This window comes from Cyclopterus lumpus, chromosome 7 (genome assembly GCF_009769545.1).
Source record: "Cyclopterus lumpus isolate fCycLum1 chromosome 7, fCycLum1.pri, whole genome shotgun sequence".
In the NCBI taxonomy this organism is placed as follows: Eukaryota; Metazoa; Chordata; class Actinopteri; order Perciformes; family Cyclopteridae; genus Cyclopterus; species Cyclopterus lumpus.
Window position 1 is genome coordinate 2,036,278 of NC_046972.1, and position 21,486 is coordinate 2,057,763.

Sequence of the window (21,486 nt, forward strand, 5' to 3'; positions counted from 1 at the left end):
TACTGTAAGTGAGGTCCAATACCGACACGGAGTAAAGGTTGTAATTTTCATTTCCAACCACTCCCAGTGGAAAATGTCTCTAAAATGCGTCAACAGTGGTGTTTTCTAAAGCACTCCCCTGTGTTGATCCAGAGTGAGTAAGTGGCTGAACTACACGGCCTGCTCCTGGCAGTGCTGATAACGTCAAAATGTCTCCAAGGTTGGTTTTGATAAAGCCATGGGTCCAGCCAAGAGAATAGCCTTCCACCCTCACTCTTAAGGAATGCAGGAAATGTTTGCTCAACCTCCTCGATGTTGCAATACTGGCAGTCAAGGAAAGACGTGACTGTGTCTGTGTTAGGCTGGGAAAGCTGTGGGAGTGCCTCTCCTAAAATAATCACGTTTTTTATGGTAGAATTTATGGGGTTTAATCATCCCGTCATCTAAGACGTGAACTTTTCAATTGGAGCATGCTCTGGTTTCAGTTTAGAGGTGCAGGGGCGCCCCACAGTAACATTAATGTACAAAAGGCAGAAAGCTGATTGTGTGGCTGTGCTTTTGGATAGGGAAGACCAGCTGATCAGACAGCTGATATCATGATTGACAGACAAACAATGACAGCGAGGAAATTAAGAGTGAGCATGAGTGAGAGTGAATGTCAGGTGTATGAGAAATATAATAGAGGCCTTAACGTGCAAAAGTAACTTACACTCGAGCTTCATATATATGTACAGTATATACAGTACTTATCTAGTTCTGATTATCTCTTAAATCACATGCTGATGTAAATTGATGCATGTATGACAGATTCAGTGGTGAGAAGAAAACAAAGGAAAACACTTATACATACAGAGTATGTATGGCAATAAAAGAGGTAGATGAAGAGGAATCTGTATTTGTTTTCTCTGGGCTTGTACATCAATAAGAGGAGTACCTCGGGGTTTCCTGTTTTATAGTCATTTTGTCATGCAGTGTGGGACTTGCACTGGTCTGGTTTTGGTCTTCACTCGCTCCCGACTTGCCTTGCCTTACCTTGGTCTTGGTCTTGACTTGGTCTCAACCCTTCAAAGTCTTGGTGTTGTCTCTGTTTCGCCCTCCAGTTCTTGTTCTTGACTTGGTCTCAACCCCTCAAAGTCTTGGTCTTGTTGTGGTCTCAGTTTAGATGGTCTTAAATAAATTGAAAATCAAATGAATTCAACATACAATACAGTACTGTTTTTGTATAAAGGACAGCATGACATTCTACATCAAGCGTTTGAAGGTGATTTACTGTAGCACACCGAGCTCTCTGTATTATATAATTGCATCCCAGAGATGAGTCTGTAGCTGTCATCCAGGATCGGCTCTAATGGGCACAGCATAGCCACTAAAAATAGTCCACAAGGTTTAAATTTAGTGGGCCATCTTGTGGGTGAAATGGTGCAACTACCACGCGGCGTGGACAGCAGGTTCCTAAAAAAAAAGCCTTCATTGTGTGCCGTGATCCCTGTTGAGTAAGTGAGGATCATTTGGAGCACATGCACACAGAGAATTAGTGCACGTTTGCTCCACTGATGTGTACTACTGAGAGAGAGAGAGAGAGAGAGAGAGAGAGAGAGAGAGAGAGAGAGAGAGAGAGAGAGAGAGAGAGAGAGAGAGAGAGAGAGAGAGAGAGAGAGAGAGAGAGAGAGAGAGAGAGAGAGAGAGAGAGAGAGAGAGAGAGAGAGAGAGAGAGAGAGAGAGAGAGAGAGAGAGAGAGAGAGAGAGAGAGAGAGAGAGAGAGAGAGAGAGAGAGAGAGAGAGAGAGATGAAAACAGAATGAGGAGAATCATACCACCATGAGATCCAGAGTGTGAAGCGAGGGAGCGCTAACATTTAGCCGGAGGGATGCTGCTCACGCTGCTCTTCTACCTTCGAGTTAAAGGTAGGGGGAAATGGGTCCAGGGTGGGTGGTTCTGCCTCTGGGATTTCGGCGACGTAGGGGCACCTGAGGTCTGGGCAGAGACAGCCAGAGAGTGTATCCAGCGCACTAGAAACTGCATGGTTGAGGTGAGCTGATTTGCCTTTTGTTGCCAGCGATGAGATCATTAGTATTCACACAGGATGGAAATGAGGCTACTTTGATCAAACGTGTCCCTTCTTTTTGATACTAATCATGCAAAAATGCAGTGAATTTGCCCTCTGCACGTTGTATGGTTTAAATCCAATCGGAGCATGAAGTAGATCCGTTTTCCCCATTGTCAGTGAGGCTCCATAGCTGGTGCACAGTGTGTCTTTCATCCTCATATCAGCAGCTACATCTAAATTGAATATCCCCTGTTTTTCTCTCGCTTGGAGCGTGTGAGACTCTCCTCTGCATGTCAGCCCTGACAGCGTTTGTCTCTCGAGTACCATGCAAGCTGTTGATCTGGATCTATGTAACCCATTTAAACCCTCAGTCTGTCTGTCTCTCCGGAATGTTACAGGCTAAATATGTACGTTGATTTAAGGACGGAGTGGCTTTTGTTAACCATTTTCAGCAGTCTGAAGCAGCACTAGACTTGGATAAGCGGAACAACAACTGAAAACTAAATTATCGAAGCCATTCTGTACTATATATACCAACTGCATTGACACGCGTAGTACTAGGGCTGAATAATAATAATAATAATGCATTTAATTTATATAGCGCTTTTCATAATACTCAAAGATACTTCACATAATTAAAACATCCTAAAAGCTAAAAATAAATAAATAAGAATAGCTAAAATACAGGTAAAACAAATAAATAGGGACTTTGAATCGCTCGGACCCTGATAAGAAAACAAAAACAAAAAAACAAACAATCACACATTAAAAGCAGTTCTGAACAGGTGGGTTTTGATTTGCGATTTGAATGAAGAAAGATCAGTGCAGTCTCGGATGAGTTTGGGGAGAGAGTTCCAGAGGGAGGGGGCAGATATAGAGAAGGCTCTGTCACCCCACCTCCGGTGCTTGGTCCTATGTGGGATGGACAGGAGATCGGCATCAGAGGAGCGGAGCTGACGGGATGGAGTGTGGTGGTGGAGCAGGTCGGTGAGGTAGGAGGGGGCCTGATGGAGTGTGGTGGTGGAGCAGGTCGGTGAGGTAGGAGGGGGCCTGATGGAGTGTGGTGGTGGAGCAGGTCGGTGAGGTAGGAGGGGGCCTGATGGAGTGTGGTGGTGGAGCAGGTCGGTGAGGTAGGAGGGGGCCTGATGGAGTGTGGTGGTGGAGCAGGTCGGTGAGGTAGGAGGGGGCCTGATGGAGTGTGGTGGTGGAGCAGGTCGGTGAGGTAGGAGGGGGCCTGATGGAGTGTGGTGGTGGAGCAGGTCGGTGAGGTAGGAGGGGGCCTGATGGAGTGTGGTGGTGGAGCAGGTCGGTGAGGTAGGAGGGGGCCTGATGGAGTGTGGTGGTGGAGCAGGTCGGTGAGGTAGGAGGGGGCCTGATTATGGAGGGCTTTGTGAGTGAGGAGAGGGATTTTATATTGTATTGGATCCGTTGTGGGACGGGGAGCCAGTGAAGGCTCTGGAGAACAGGGGTGATGTGATCACGGGAACAGGAGTGGGTGAGCAGGCGAGCAGCAGAGTTCTGGATGTATTGGAGTTTGTTTAGGATTTTGGAAGATGTGCCATAAAGAATACTATTGCAATACTCAATTCTAGAGGTGATGAAGGCGTGGATTAAAGTTTCAGCAGCAGATGAGGAAAGTGATGGGCGAAGACGGGCAATGTTTCTTAGGTGGAAGAAGGAGGTTCTGGTGATTTGTTTGATGTGATGTTCAAATGAGAGGTTGCTGTCAAACATGACTCCGAGGTTGCGGATGTGAGGGGAGGGAGACAGAGTGGAGTTGTCGATGGTGAGGCAGAAGTTGTGACTGGTTTTGGTGAGAGATTTGGGGCCGATGATGATCATATCAGATTTATCACAGTTGAGTTTGAGAAAATTGGTTTGCATCCATGATTTAATGTCAGTGAGACAGTTGGTCAGAGTGAAGTGAGTAGTAGTCGTAATGGCTTTTGTGGAGATGTAGAGCTGGACATCATCAGCGTAGCAGTGGAAGAGGAGACCGTGATGACGTATAATGTTACCAAGAGGGAGCAGGTAGAGGATGAATAGAAGAGGACCAAGCACCGAACCCTGGGGGACGCCCTGAGACAGAGGAGCAGTGGAGGAGGTGCAGTTGTTGATGCTGATAAATTGTTGTCTGTTAGATATGATTTGAGCCAGGAGAGAGCAGTTCCGGTGATGTTGAGGGACGATTCGAGGCGGGAGAGAAGGATGTTGTGGTTGATGGTGTCAAAGGCTGCAGTGAGATCCAGGAGAAGGAGAATGTTGAGGAGTCTGAGGAGAGGAGGAGGTCATTGGTGACTTTGAGAAGGGCTGTTTCGGTGCTGTGCTGTGAGTGGAAACCAGATTGAAATGGCTCGAACAGATCGTTGGAAATGAGGTGGGTTTTGAACAAATGTAAATTGTTAAATTGAACAATTTGCAAGAATATGTAATAATGATTCATTTGACTGATGCAACGATAATTTTTACATCATCATCTCATTTTTTGCAGGGATCTGTCCTAAATAAATATGTTTTCTTAAGTCTGTAGAATATGATGCGAAAGCCAGGACATCTCTGCATCACAATATTTAATTTTGAATTTTGAAACATTTTGCCTTAAGAAAGTTATAATCCTCAAAGACAACAATAATTGGTGAAATAAAATCACAATGTATGGTCAATTTAGTATTATTGTTTTTTTAGAACTTCCAACTGCATCTATCAGTCTACCAGCTTCTTGAGTTTGGTCATTTTTACATATCGCGGCCAAGGTTCCATACTTTCATGTGATGTGGTAGAAAGGTCCATAAAAAGATTCTGAAATGTCATTTTGTCCAACCCAAAGAGATTAAATGTACAATAATATCGGAGACAAAAGCAGCATAAATATTTCAGCTTTACTATGGCGACTGTGGGTCAGTGGTTAGCATGTCCGCCTTTCAATCAGGGGGTTGGCAGTTCAATCCCCACCCTAGTTGATGTGTCCTTGAGCAAGACACTTAACCCTGCATTGCTCCCCACTGCTACGGTGTATGAAATGTAACATGTAAAGTGTCTTTGAGTATCTTAAAAAGCGCTATATATAAATTAAATGGATTATTATTATTATTTACAATACATAAAATGAGCAACTTGTTTTAATATAGAACACAGACTCTTTTACTATTTGGCTTTTTCTTATTTCTTTGTTCACCAAACTGGTCAGTAGTATCTTTTCTCAATGTAGAGGTCCCAAATACTGTATAAAATCCTATAATTCTGATGCAGATCACTGAATGCTATCTTAATTTCTGTTGGTATAAAAATACTGGAATCATCCACTTCTGCGTTTCTTAACCATATAATCTAATCATCAGTTCTTGTTTTGCCCATAAAATATAAAGTAGAATACTCTTCTAGTCAGGGTTCTCTTTTTCACAGACTGTATGGAGTGTGCAGCTGTCATGACCGAACAAGGACTAGAACCCATACGCACGACTCAAGGCAAAGTAACAACAAAAATCTCAGTTTTAATTAACTGGAAACAAACAAACAGAAAACAAAGGTAACATAAAATCGTGACTGGTGAATTCCATGAAAATGGCTGGTTCTCTGGCACAAAAGACAAGACGAACTGGCACAGGACAAAGGGAGACGCAGACAATATATACACAGGGTGAGGGCACAGGTGGAAACAATCAGGAGGCAGCCAATCAGACCAGAGGAGAAACACACAGGGGAAGAAACAAGAGGAGAGTTGACTTTCACAGTAAAACAGGAAATCACGAGACAACATGGACACAAGACACAAAACTGATTAATTTAACATGACAGTTTCCTGGACATGACAGCAGCATGACAGCTACCCAAAAAAGCCCTGGTGGCTGACTATCAGTTTAGGGAGTGCTTTATTTTACATGTAAATGCAGCAGAGGTTTCTGTGAGGGATGCTTTTCAAACAGAAATATCGCAGTCAGTCACGTTAATTTGTGCGAAGCCAAAATCATGATCCCCCGGTTAAATGTTAAAGCTGTGTGTTTGTTTGTGGCTGTTTAAATTCTGGTAAGAAATATCATGTCTTCAATTAACTTTTTAACAGTTTTTTATATATATATGTGAGTGTCCTGGATGTGCACGTTTCACCAAGGTTCATCACATTTCATAAATAACTTCAGCTGTTGCATAGATGGTCCAGCTGATTATATAACAGCACTGCAATCAATGTACAGCTTTTCCTGTGTGTGTGTGTGTGTGTGTGTGTGTGTGTGTGTGTAATTAGAGTAGATGAAATTAAATGGAAATAGTTGCTTTCTGCCTGTGGCATTGCTAGCAGCACCGGGCTGTTAAACTAAAACACAACGGGATTTAGGACATGATCAATCAGTGACCCTAACACAGGCCTGTCAGTAAACACACACATAAACCAATAAAGATGGAGTCAAAGTGACTCAGTTTCCATCACTGCCCAAGTTTACAAAGTCCTAGATGTCCTTTGGTGTATGGAACTACATGTTTCATGATCGGGTCACCCCGTGCTCAAAGTCTACTTCATGAGAATACCTGCCATCTTGCTGCAGCTGTAAAATACAAGTTTCATCAAGAGCTCTGCAGTAATTCAATTCAATTCAATTCAGTTTATTTTGTATAGCCCAATATCACAAATTACAAATTTGCCTCAGAGGGCTTTACAATCTGTACACATACGACATCCCTGACCCAGGACCTCACATCGGATCAGGAACAACTCCCCAAAAATAACCAGTACAATCCTCCGCCTCTTTACATCGTTGAAGAGTGTATGTAGGTGTGTGGAGAAAATTAAATATCATTATATATATTGACCAAATGCCTCAAAATCCATATTGACACGATATTATAGCGTTGACCACAACATATTCACACAATGTGGTTTCTGATAAACAATCAAGGGCCGGTGTGCATATAGTTATTGTCAAAGTGTCTTTTTTCAAAATGTTCCCAATGAAAAGAAGGAGTACACCCAGCGATGCTAGTCCATCTTACAATGGCGGTATGTCGGTATGTTTTCAACATATTGTCATATAAACATTTAAATAAGCGCTTTCTCTATGAAATGATGAAGCCCTGCGGGCGCTTTTCTGCTTGAGGAAGATGCTATGTGGACACAGGCCCTGAGTGGGTAATAGAACTAGAACAGTCTTCTAAGTTCAGGAAGTGACATCACTTTACTGTAATTGTTTTGTTACAATTGTTAAATCACTATGTTATACGTTTTATTTTTTAAAACAAAACATTTTATTTTGAAACAAGAAATGTCCTGTAACCTGTCAGGGGACTTATAATCAGGGAGTGAAGGAAGAGCGGGGCTCAGAGCCGCTGTTTTCAGTAGATTTACAATCTAGTTGAGTCTGCCTGAATCTTATGCCTTTTGATGGCATCGTTTGGTATGCATTGATTTGTTTTATTGTTACTTATGATCGCAGATTTTTGTGACGATGTTTAGTTTTGGGAAGTTTTATGCACAAAGTCCATCGAGTCATTATTAGTTAATTACTACTCCGCTATGACTGTTGTTAAAGTTCATATGACAGAATCAATATGAATAAATAGTTGATGATATGTTAAAATACAGTGGTTTACAGGAACATATGTAGGTAAATCAGCAGTAAATACATACAAAGTAGCGGTTAAAAACAAAGCAAGTTATTTCATTGAAGAATCTGTATATTTACATTGTGTGTATGTGTAAGGTTAAAGAGAAAGCATTTTGTTTGTATTCATTATGCCCTTTGTGTGTTTTAGTTTTACTCTAGTTTTACGTCATTAAACTTGTGGACAACGGACAACTGTCTTCAGAGTCGTGAAGTCAGGAAGGAGTTTGTCTAACTGCCAAGGTGTATCACGGCACATATACTGAGGGCAGCATAGTAATGCAGCCTTTAAGGCCAGGAAAAAACTTGTCTTGAAGAAAGGGAAATGTCTGCATCAAGACCAGACATCACAAAATAACATATGGAATGAGAACATGTCACTTAAATACATGCTTATTAACAGTCTAACTACAATGTTATATTTGCGTATTGGAGATAGTCACATTTTAATTAAAGGGAACCCACAGATAGTGTGGATAATCCAGTGAAAGACAACATAGAGCCTGCAAAGTGGTAGAGAAGGTGATAGATTATGTAATAAGCTAGCCAAACGGATGGTATAGCTGACTAAACAAGAACAGCATTACTTTAGTGTTTGACTGTTGTCAGAACAAAACAACATGAGATAAACAATCATTTTAATTAATGTAAATAAAATAAGTGATCCAGATATTTGTATGCAGCAATTTGTATTTTCCTAAATATATACTTATATCCATAATGTTATATTGTACAGCTTGTGGTATGTTATATTATTGTTATATTAATGCTGGTCATGAATCTAGACTATAGAATGTGTTTATGTAACTCTGTAAATGCTGTTCATTCTGTACACATGACATCTATTGCTTCTGTCCATCCTGGGAGAGGGATCCTCCTCTGTTGCTCTCCTGAAGGTTTCTTCACTTTTTTCCCTGTCAAAGGTTATTTTTGGGGAGTTTTTCCTGATCCGATGTGAGGTCAAAGGTCATTGATGTCGTATGTGTACAGATTGTAAAGCCCTCTGAGGCAAATTTGTAATTTGTGATATTGGGCTATACAAAATAAACTGAATTGAAATGAATATAGTATTTAAACCCACCGATATTAGTACTAACTAGACCTCCAACATGACCAAATACCCCATGTGACATCTGTGAAAGTGGAAAAAGAATGCTTATACATATCTGCCGCGTGATTGGAACCCGCTCCGAAATCAAAATCAAACCAAAAGCTTTCTTGCCGCAGTTTTTTTATTAACGAGCGTCCAACATCACACCAATTATTTCTAATGGCAATGGTTATAGATAGTGACTAGTTTTCATTAAAACAAGATTACCACAAACTAAAGCTTCTCCCTTTGGAATATTAATCATTCCTAATAACCATAATGAGTTTGTGCCATGATGTCTGTGGACTTTCCCTCCTCGGGTCTTTGCTGTTGTCCCTCCTGTCTTTGCTGAGTATTTTCTTGGATTTTTTGTATGGAGTATTTTCTTGGATTTTTTGTATAGATTATTTTCTGTTCGACCATCAAGTGGATTACCTTTTTTCCCTTCCCCTGGAGAAGAGGAGTTTTTTTGTGTTTCGTTTGTGCTCAAATAAACTACGCCGTGTGTTCGGCTAAGACAAACCTTCCTGTTGTCGTGCGCTTGGGGTCAGAGACAAACCGTAACAGTAACGGTGATATCTGTTGCCATGGTGTCCGCTAGAGCGACTAACTCATCAACATGTTACACTGACCTGTCATGTGTCATACAGTACTGGACGTCCATGTCTTTACCTCCTTAAAATGCTGCTGTGACTACGTCTGACACAGCAGCATTTTACAACTCCTTCATGGTCTCAACTTCTTTCAGTGCTCTCGTGGTGAAGCTTCAACAAGTCATGTTTTTGTCTCACCCTGTTCGGTCCCGTCCCCCAAATAAATGCCATTAGCCACTTGAGCAACACTTCAGGGGCGACTTGGCGACAATGCAGCTGACCACACTTTGCCGTTTGGTTGTTGTTGTCACTCTTAATGCGAACACATTATAAAGCTTTACTCGACTCCAGAATCCGGATTGAATTTCAGTGATCTCGACTTGGAAATTGGACGGCTTTTGTAATTTCATGCACTTTGCAATGCCTGTTCTCTCCCTCTTCATCTGGAACATGCTGATTAAAAGGAGATTTGAATAGATGCTTCAATTAGAAGTTGGACTCAGCGAGTTAATCATGCCACCGTAGAGCATCCCATATCCTAGAGGTCTGACGGTGTCTAAAAGTGCCTCAGGGCTGTTTCATTGATCTCTCTCAGCTTCTTCGGAAGTGTCCAGAAAATAATTTGACAAAGTTGACAAGTTCCATAAACCCTGATCTATTGACAAATGTGAGCAGTCACACACTGATGATTGCTGCTGATTCAGCAAGAACGCTTTGAAAACATACAGTGCCGTGTATTCTCAGTGTTTGAAGGCTATGTGAGGGGACGGGCGTTGTTGGAAGCAACTTTTGTGCTGCTACTTTCCTACGAGTTAGAGAAACAATGTCTGGAAATGAATCTAGCCCTCGTAAATGTCCTGTCCTAAGAGATATGGCAGTACCACCCTGTTCTCCTGCTCTACGGCTGCCCACATAAGCTACAGCACAACGGCAGCAGGGCGTCCGCTGCCCTTTATTTCCTCCCATGGACGACATGGCGGGACCGTGCGCTTTGACCTTCGCATCCGGAGGTAAAGTGCTGTGTTTTTGATTCATCACCTGAGAAACCGTTCTTTCTACCCTGTATCTTGGCAGAGAAGAGGGGCAACGCAACACTAGTGGTTCTCCAGAGGGAGATGTCACAAGAGGTCAGCTCTTTGAAGGCCTGCTCGTGGAGGGCAGGCGCTGTGCTGCAGGTGAGGCAGCCGTGTTTGTGGTTGGCACAGCTTTCATGCTGGGAGGACGGTGATTTTTTGGGGTTACACAGGAAATGATAGATAAGGCTGGGAAATACCACTGGTGTATTCATCTTTACTTGTGCTGGCCTGGTTTTTGGGTAGTTTAGTCAGAATATATACAAAATCATGATGCTCAGTGGAAGCAGGGCTCTGAGGAGAAATGATCAGTCACCATGACACCACCTTTGTTTCATCTGTGCTCGTATTTCTCCTCAGATTTAATAGCGCCACTCTCCAGCACGCCTGTGGCTCTAAATATTTCCTCCAGTAACACTCTTCCTTACTTGAAACCTTTTTTAAAGACATGCTGCTGGTTCACCCGAGGCAATGAGTGAAGTCGGGCTCTACACTTCTTGTGGAATTTAACACTGCATCTATAATGCATTATATACCTGCAGAATATATGATATATAATATATATATAATTATAGTTATATGCACTCATACATAATCATTAAGCTCTGTAATAATAAAAGCAACAATATGAAGCATTATTTTCACTGTTATAATAGACAGCGACCCTTTATTTCTAGCACCGTCTGCTGAGACCCTCCAACATTGCAGGTCCAGTCACACCCCAAAGCTCAAGACCGTGTCCCAGCCTTCATTCAAGGTTCAAGGGTCATTTATTGTCATTGTGTAACACAGGGATGCGCAACACAATTCATTTGTAGCTCATTTGTACCACGACAAACCCATGACAAACATAATAAAAACAGTAGTACATTCCTGTAGAGCATTTCTTGAATTTTCATCAGAAGGAATGTAAACAATTCTCTGGGCAGATAATATGGTCAACATCTTCACATTAAAAATTCAACCTGAGGTAAACATCCATCTTTCATCCATCTTATTTTTCTTCGACTGAACTCATGGAGTAGCCTTAGGACCTGCTGGGTTAGCTTAGCTTCCATCTTGGCTCTCCTCCCTCTTCTCCCTGGGCCAGTTTGGTGGTGTTTGGTCCAGCAGGTGTGGCTGGTTGGTCGGCCGTGGGCGGTGATCATCTCAAAGTCCGCTGCACTACCTTTGCAGATGTTGATCAATGTGACTAGTCCCTCCACAGTTGAATGGGTTTCGAAGGTTTGGCCTACTTCTAGCTGCTAAAGTGTTCTCTATGGAATGCTTTACACCAGCCATGCTATATAATAGAAAATGTCATAAAAATGTGCTCAGAGGCATTTGTATTCGAAATAGACATCATTCACACATATATAGATATATATATGTGTGAATGATATATATCTATATATGTGTGAATGATGTATGAATGAATACAAATGCACATATACATATTATGTCTACATTATGAGATATTTAAACCCATGATTGATGAACGCGGCCTGTATGGCAGCCAAACGCACAGTTAAGAGGAAACCACTTATGCATTTAAAATTATTCTGTGTAACCATTCATCTATTCATCTACACTCTGGTTAAAGACACAAAGCTATGTGCCGCAATTAACCACTTAATCAAAACATCTGTTGCAATTAAATATTTAATCACACTGTATATAGCAGCCGACAGGGGCACTGAGGAAGTCTAATATGATGCGTAGATTCACCTTCCTCAATCACACAATGCCTCCGTGTGTCTTCCCCCTTCAACTCCATGACTCACCCACTAACACTGGCAAGGAGGTGGGAATACTGTGTAACTATGGAAACGCTCCACAGTGATTCTCCATGGCCTTAAGTTAACAGGTTTAGAGGGAACTCACAGAGGAGAACCGAAGAGCACAGCTTCTCTGCTCACCTCTACTCGCCTTTGCTCTGGTCTCCAGACAGAGATACTCGAATCACTAAGACATTCATCACCATGCAAAACATGAAAACAGTATAGCTGTTGAGTGTACATTGTACTTCAACATGTAAGATGCTTGTACCAATAGCAGTACTATTCCATTACCGCCAATGGCGCCATCACCCAATCCGCAGTGGTGGAACCGTGTTGTCGCGGAAGTGTAACGCCCACCCTCTGCTTCCCCTCCAGGTTAAAACTCTTAGCTCCGTCCGCACTGCTTTGGTTGTTTCGCGTTGTTTTATAGAGCTGCTAGCTGTATGGGTTGTAGCTGCTGCTGTAGTAGGCCAATCACACGTCGCATTAAATCAAATCAACTGTGGCTCAGTGGTAGAGCAGGGTTGTCCTTCAATCAGAGAATCAATGGTTCGATCCCCAGCTCTGCTAGTCCATGTCAAAGTGTCCTTGGGCAAGACACATGAAAGGCTGTCCCTGTGGTTTATGAATGGTGTGAATGTTACTTAGTCCTGATGGGCAGGTGGCACCATGCATGGTAGCCCCTGTCATCAGGTATGAATGGGTGTGATTAGGTGTGAACGGGTGAATGATGAATGTAATGTTGAAGCTTTTTGTGTGGTCGGAAGACTAGAAGTGTGATATACAAGTACAGTATATTTACTATTACCATTTACGGGGATTGGTGGCCAGAAAAAAATTTATTTTTCTCTAGTTCTGGGTACACCATGATTTATTGCAGGTATCATTTGACCAGATAAGTTTTGATGCTACTTGCTCCTGCGTTATTTCAGTTGATATATTTTTGAATGTATCAATAACCAGCCCTGGTGTACATCCAAGACAGCTATGGCGATGTTACTTCTGTGACATTAGACCTCTGTGTTCATACCATTCTGCCAGGAGTTTTGCCATTCATTTTCCGTCTGTACCTCATTTACAGTGATACTGGCTTTAAATTCATCTTTGTTATGGAACATTTGCATACAGAGATCAGCACAACTTACATTTGAGCTGGCACACGTCTCGATGTGCTTGTCAATATTACTTGCTAAAAATACTTGCTGGAATAATGTCAGTGTGTTGCATGTCGTCAATGTAGACCATAAGTAAGGTTGTTGTTAGAGAAAAAAAAAAGATTCTCAGCTCAAACATTAAACACGATGTGAGGCCCCATGATAAAAAACATCTGGAACAAGGGTTCACCCCAGGGCATGAACATTTAATCACAGCTCTGTTCCCATTGCCCGAGAGATGAACAGAAAATCTGATATGCGGTATGTTCAACCGGATTCTGCACAATGGTGGAATCATTTTGGAAAACAGAAGGGGGATTTGTTGGGAGAAGGGACTTCTACTTGCAGACGATGTCATCCTGACATCCTCACAGCCAGCTAACAATAGCTGCTATATGGTGGGCTGTGGCTACCATAGCAACAGAGGCAAGTGGAAGAGGACATCACAGTGCACCTATCACTGAAGCAACCAACCATACTGGAAGCTAGTGAATAATTAGGAGGCACGTCTGGGAGACAATGGCTCCCAGACGTGCACTTCTCTCCATGCTGTGATGACTTTTTTGTGTCCAACAGCATCACATGCAAATGGTCTGATCATTTATTGATTTTATCAGTCAATAATTGAAGCTGTGTTCCTGCTCCTGCACATGAACTCCACTACTTATTGCCCTCCAGTGCACTCTACTGATTTTAAACATCAAGTCTTCTTGTCAATATTTTGTCCAGGTAGACTCTTCATTTTTTTTTTACCAGAGAGTCTGTGGTACAAACTAGGGGCATTAAGTTTGAAAGAAGTGTGTGTTGAGCAGGCAGAGAGGGTCTCATGAAAGATGCTACCAAGTTGCATCATGCGGCATTTTTAGAGCTAAAAGTAAAAGTCAAGATATCTTCACCTCATTGGTTTTGACCTTCTCTGAGTTCTCCATCACTACAAGAAGGTTAACCTCTGTGACTGTACTTTATTTTAATAAATCTGTTGTCCTTAGAAATAGGGACTATTACAGTCTCTTTTTTGTTTAATTTTCTATTCTTTTGTCATTTACCTACATGTTTTTGCAGCTGGATATTTTCAAACAGTGAAGGACACCCTGTCCTTCCATTGTATTGTTATCACAGTTGATAACATAAAATGTGAGGCTTTGATTTGCAGTTAGCCCACTTTGTAGAAAATACAAAGATGTATATTGTGTGTCGGCTTTCAACCTAAAAATACAGATTTTTGGTCCATATTGCCCAAGGTTGCTTATTTCATCAGTGTTTTGGGATTCATGTTTATCTAAACTCAGCTTTAGCTTTAGTCTACAGAAGGGATAATAGCAATAACAAATATAGTGTACCTCTTAAAGGTGTAGGGATTGCTCTTCGTCACAGTGAGTGCGTGCGAGCAAGCGTATACCTCTCACTTGAACTCAGACTTCTGGTGAAGGAGGATCTGCAGGACCTGTCCCTTTTCCCCGTCCCCTCCATCCACAATATCCCTTCACCATGCTGCTGCTCTACAACCGTTTCCTTTCTCTCCTAGAATCGATCTATCGCCGAGGAGCCAGAAGATGGAGGAAGCTCTACAGAGTCAACGGACACCTCTTCCAGGCCAAGCGCTTTAACAGGGTGAGTGTCCTCAGTGTGTGTGTGTGTATACGTGTATATATGTATATATGTGTGTGTGTTTATATATATATACATATGTATATACTGTGTATATATATATATGTGTATGTGTTTATGTAATGTATATATGTATATGTTTATATGTACTGTATGTGTAAATATACATACAGTATACATGCATATATATATAAATATATTTATATATATATATATATATATATATATATATATACACACACATACAAGAGGCAGGAAGCAGGGGCAAGGAGACAGGGGGCACACAGACTCTGGGCAAGAAGTAGAATTAGTAACGTGCAATAAAGGGACGCGCCTCATTGGTCCTGCCTCCTTTGCCGTGCTTCCTGCTTCATGGGCCCTGCCTCCTGCCCCCTTGGCCCTGCCTCCTGCCATGGCCCTGCCGATGCCCCTATACCATCGTCTGTTTACATGGATCGTGGTTCCAAAAAAAAGTTATACTGCTTAATAATGCAGTAGATAAACATTTATACATTTATAAAGCTATAAATGCAGTCCATTTATCCATCTGTCGATCACTTCTGCTCAAGTTGCCATATATAGTCAGCTGGTTCTGGTCTCTGTACAGTTACAACTTGACTAGAACCTGAAAAGTTAAGCTTGTGAATTAAAAAAAGAAAATCATACTTTTTTAACAATCAACTTATTTGGGGAGGAGATACACATAAAAAAGAAATACTAGGTCTTTTGATTTAAAAGTATGGCTATTTAATAGAAGTCTAACCTGCACTGCATTCTTCTATCACATGTATAGATCATTCACCAGCATCTCATTAAATATAGTTTCAGTAAAATTACAGGCCTTTACATTCAAAGTGCATTCTCCCATCACATGTTTAACTGCTAACACTAATATACTGCACTGTCTGAGCTAGAGGACTACATGCTCTCAGGAATGATTATTTGATTATATTATGGATTATGTATATCCCTGGTATGGCCTGCATTGTGGTGCCTTTATGTATTGTATGTGTTCTAACATGTGAAATTGTTTTTATGTGAAACTGTTCACACTGCCGCCTTGATAAGGACTCCTTGAAAGAAGAGATCTTGTATCTCGAGACCTTCCTGTCTCCATAAAGGATAAATAAATATGATATTTTAGTTAACCAGCCGATATTGAACTAAATCAAAGCACAGTGTTTATAACTTGGTCACAATAATGAATCTGTTTCCTGTCACGTTTTATTGTGAAGCTTTTCTTTTATAAAGTAGTTGTTCACTTAAACACACAACCCACATCCTCGGCTAACATCTTTGAAGAGCCTTACCAACTTGCTAGCTGGCTAACTCACCATATAGCTTATTTCATAGAGGCTGCCAGATCCTACACACTGGCCCTTTAACTGAGTGCTTTGAGTTACCCAAACAGTTGTTGACAGTGAACATTTTGCAGATTTCTTCTAAATGAACGTTACAAAATTACACAACACATTTACTAGTGCATATTAATGTAAATTTTTTGGAGACCGGGTAGTACATTTTTCAGATTTCCATGGATATTGTCTTGTTATGAACTCCTAATTTAGCAAGTGTTCGTATTGTTAACCAGTTGGCTGTCAGAATGGGATTTATCTGACTGCTGTTGCTATGCCAGATTCCAGGCTTCTGGTTGGTTCACAACGTTGTCCTCAGCATATAAATAAGCCGAGGAGAAGTAGGTCAGGTTTCTCCTCCCTTCTCTCACTCCATCCCTCGAGCTTCCTCCTAGTCTCTGCACGTCTGTCTCCATCTCTCTCCTTCCTCTCCATCTCTCACTGAGAAAACTGCATTGTGGATCCCTCTCATTAGAAATAAAAGAGTCTATTTAGCTCCTGTTTCCCACGTGATGAAGCAGAATTCAGTTGCATACGCTGGCTGTTTTGTTTCCACAGGCGCTCGCATTGGGGGGTTGACTGCCACCAGCCTTTCATGCTCCAAGATGAAAAGTCAAGCTGGTTTAGGCAGGCGGCTGAGAGGGAATGTGGTAATATAATGCTGACGTGTTGTCAGAATGAGAACTGAAGTGAGTTGGACGCACACAAACATGAATCTCCAGGGATGCTCAGGACACTCACATATAGGGGTGTTTTCAGTACACCGCTAACCGCTTGAACAATTACTGCGATCACTTAAACGTTTTAAAAAAACCTGTTAAACCAATTGATACCCTGGAGACTTACAGGGAAAATGGCTGCATGGGTCCTAGACAAAAGACACATTGTGGCTGCTAACTCTCCCAGACAGGTGAACTGGGGCCTCTGGTTTAAAGTTGTTGCTTAACGGTTCGTGATAGACTAACGGGGTCCGCTATCGGTCAGAAAATAAAATCAAGAGTAGCATTCCCTGCTCGCATTTTTATAGATTCAGATTCAACTCCATTGTCATTGCACAGAGTACAAGTTCTAGGACAATGAAATGTAGTTTAGCATCTGACCAGATGTGCAAAAAGAAGCAGTAAAAGTGCTGTGCAATGTTCTAGATAAATAGCAGTATAAATATAGATAACGTTTAAATAATGCTCAGTAGTTTCAGTAAAATGATAGCTGAGTGGAAGAAGCTGTTCCTGAGCCTGCTGGTCCTGCAAAGGAGATTCTTATAGCGCCTCTCAGAGGGAGGAGGGCAAACTATGGTTGGGGTGTGAGGTGTCCCTGACGATGCTGCGCACCCTCCCCAGGCAACGCTTGAGGTTGACGGTCTCGATGGCAAGGAGTTGAGTGATGCGTTGGGCGGTTTTAACCACCCTCTGCTGTGCTTTCTGGTCTGAGACAAAGCAGTTTTCATACCAAACTGTGATGCAGTTAGTAAGGATGCTCTCGATAGTGCAGCAGTAGAAGTTCACCAGGATCAGAGGAGATGGGATTTTCTTTAGTCTCCCAAGAAGAGAAATCAACACCAAGGAGTTTTTTTGGTGTGCCTTCTTGACCAGGGATGAGGTGTTGAGGGTCCAAGAGAGGTCCTCTGAAATGTGGACACCCAGAAACCTAAAGCTGGAGACACGAACGACCTCCATTCAATTGACATGGATGGATGTGTGTGTGCAGCCTTAGAACCCTAATCACAATAAGCTCCTTGGTCTCTTTGGTGTTGAGGGCCGGGTTGTTGTTGGTGCACCACGTCGTCAGGTGCTGGACCTCCTCCCTGTAGACCGATTAATCGTTGTTGTTGATGAGGCCCACCACCGTTGTGTCGTCTGCAACTTGATAATTGGGGAGACTGGGGCTCAGTGTTGAGCAGGGTCGTCCTTCAATCAGAGGATCGGCGGTTTGATCCCCGACTCCGCTAGCCAATGTCCATGTGTCCTTGGCCAAGACACTTAACCACAAAATTGCTCCCATAGCTGTGTCTACAGTGTGTGAATGTAAGTTAGTCCCGATGGGCAGGTGGCTCCTACCATCAGTGTGTGTGAATGGGTGAATGATGTCATGTAGTGTTAACTCGCTTTCAATGGCGCTATACAAGTACAGGTCCATTTACCATACAGGTCCATAATAGCATTGGAAGCATGTACAGGCGTGCAGTCATAGGTGAACAGGGAGTAGAGGAGAGGACTCAGCACAGAGCCCTGTGGAACACCAGTGTTCTGGGTGAGGGTAGAGGTGTGATTGCCTAACCTAACATACTTGGGGTCTGTTGGTTAGGAAATCCAGTATCCAGCTGCAGAGGGAGGTGTTAATGCCAAGTTCACCTAATTTGATGTTTGGTTTGGTGGGGATGATGGTGTTGAATGCTGAACTGAAATCGATGAACAGCATTCTCACATAGGTGTTGTTGTTGTCCAGGAGCTGCTGTGGGTTACACATGGTTGATATTTTTTTGGGGGGATCCTGCAGGCCTGATTTCACTGCAAATTGCTGCACACGCCATCGTATGTGCTGATGAATTTTCTTTATCAGAGGTGAATCAGACAGCACATCATTTCCCAGCATATGAGGCCAGTCAGGTTCCAGGCACTCATATGACCTGTAATGCTGCATACTGGGCTGATAAAAACTTCTCATCTACTCATACCTTTATTCCAAGCTGCAGGCAGTGGTGGGACTCCACAGTAACCAACATACCAATACCAAAATACAATCATGTTATTCTCGTTTATTCTGGCTGATGGACAGTTGAGTTGGCTGGTGGTCATTTTGTTGCAAGCCCTGGCCCTCGGCTGAAATATCCAGCAGTACAGTACAGTCAAGTCTTGGAGAAATGTCTTGGTATCCTGGAGTTAATGTAAACCCAAAGCAGGGTGTACTCTAGGATTACATTTACATCTCCTTTAGCACTGAGCAGTGGGCAGATGTCAAGGATATCACTGACGGACTCTGACGCTGCTCAGATGCAGGTCCAAGAAATACATCAATCTAATGTACAACCACTGTTCGTGGTTCTCGTACGGGTGAATTATTTCTTTGAATTGTTCCTGCAAATTTGAGGAATTTTTTTTCCTGAGAAAAGTTTAAATATTCATTAGGCTCTACTGTAATAAAGTACAACAATTCCTGAAGGCATATCATAATTGTGTTGGTCTTGATCTGAGATCATTACTGCGTGTATTGGCATTGAAGGATCTGTGGTATACAGCCATTCTTCGAGGAGGTTGTCTCCTTGTTGTGGTGGTTTGAGGTGCAGAAACATTGCTCGAGGACACTTTGATGTTGTTGTTTTCTTCTGTTTAAAGCCTGCCTGCACATGAAATTGGTCATGGTAAATGGATGGTACTTGTAAAGCGCTTTTCTAGTCTTCTGACCACTCAAAGCCCTCTAACACTACATGTGCCGCCCTCAGACCTTCTTTGCAGATGATAAATATTTTGCTGAAGACTTTTGCAGATGATCATTATTTTGCTGGAATGTAAATGTAAGCTGCAGGTAACAATGGTGATGTGTTGTACTAGCGTCTCCCAGTTAAGAAGTAATCTCTTTTACAAATCTAGAAAACTTTTGGATTTGGTTGTCTGGACCCAGCACACTGACTTTGCAAAATAGGAGCTGATGTTTCAACATAGTGTAGCTTTTTAAGTAAAATAATCTTCATGGTGATGCAACAATGTACAATTTGGCTGTCTTAAAAGTGCTCATTAAACTTGTTTATTGTCTGTAAAAAGCAGCTTATGTATAATTGTGAGCTGTGTAACAGCAACTAACAGATAGTATCTAAAAGAAATGGTCAATCTCTAGTATTAAGAACTTATCATTAGCATGATGGCTAGTTGAGTCGTTGATGAAAAAATCAAAAAGACAAATGTTTTTGTCCAACACTTTGGTATGAGTCCAAAACTAATGGCATCCCCATCAGCCTCAGCTGTTCTTGTATTCAGGGATAATTAGTTAATGTTAGCACGCTAAACTGAGATACTGAATATTATACCTGCTAAATATTACACGCCAACATGATGATGTTAGCAATAAGAGGAAAGCACCCGTTTACATAGAACAGCTTAACAGAGCTGTTAGCATGGCTGTAGAATCTATAGGGGAGAATTCACAAAGGATATTGTGCTTAGAATATTATAGTGAAAACACATCCATTACATGTTGCAGCTGAGTGCAATTTGCCCTTTTTTGCATTGGATTGCAGTGATCCATGTGGCAAAGTATAAATGTGTTGGTTGTGAGGTGTGAGAGCCAGCAGGAGTGACACATCCATCCAGACCTGCTGAAGAGAAAGGAATAGGAAAAAGGTAAGGCCAGGATTTGGGAAAGGAGAGAGAGGGAAGAAACATATATTTTTCATACAATATTTTTCTGATGCATTTTCTATAAAATGTCATGTCGGGGAGCTTATATTTGACATCCCGTCACAGCATCACAAAATACAGTTTGAGCACATATGTGTGTTTAAGTTACAACAAACTGAACCTGAATACGCTGTTATTGTCCTATTAACTGTGTGTGGCTGTTAGCGCTGATTTTTTTGAGTTGGACTGTGTTTGCATCAAGGCTCATTTGCATCAAACAGTTATTACCATATATATACATATATATATATATATATATATATATATATATATGCAAGTCGCGCATGGCCATTTGTGCTGGTTTAGAGCCCGCAAAAGCCGTACAATACTTTTGTAAATTCAACCCAGTCTTGTTTACAAGGCCTTGTCTATGTTTATTGAACTCTCATATATTTGTTTTGAAAAGAAGCCAGGGATAGAAAATAAGTAAGACTGGATGATGTAAAAGGTAGTTGAGTGTACTGTGAAAAGGAACCGGACAAACGCGTGTGATTACTTTATAAATGTATGCTTTAACCTCTATGTAGAGTCACATTAGAAAGACTGAAGCAAGCCTTTTCAAGTATCATTTCCATGGCAACAGAGCAGTGACTGGGACTCTTTGTTCTTTACACCATCAGCATACACTCCCTGCAAATGAATGTTGTCGATACAACAAAGCACATTGTGGGGACAGATGTATTGATGTCCAGAGACACTGAACATCCTTTGGTACAAATATAGCACCATAAGAGACGAGCTAAAGACAATCAAAGACCATGTTATGTAACAGTCAAGTTTTACAGGAGATGTCTGGACCCAGACATAATAAAATGATGTATACAGGAACAGATTAAGCTTGGCACT

At 41.8% G+C, this 21,486-nt stretch overlaps 1 protein-coding gene across 1 annotated transcript in view; it reads left to right on the forward strand.

Annotated features, from left to right (window-relative positions):
* The window catches only part of prkcz (protein kinase C, zeta), a 110,781-nt gene that overhangs the window by 35,755 nt on the left and 53,540 nt on the right, over positions 1-21,486 (forward strand). The window contains exon 5 of the mRNA XM_034537607.1: positions 14,812-14,897. Coding sequence (XP_034393498.1) covers positions 14,812-14,897 — 86 coding nt within the window. The remainder of the gene's footprint in view (positions 1-14,811; positions 14,898-21,486) is intronic.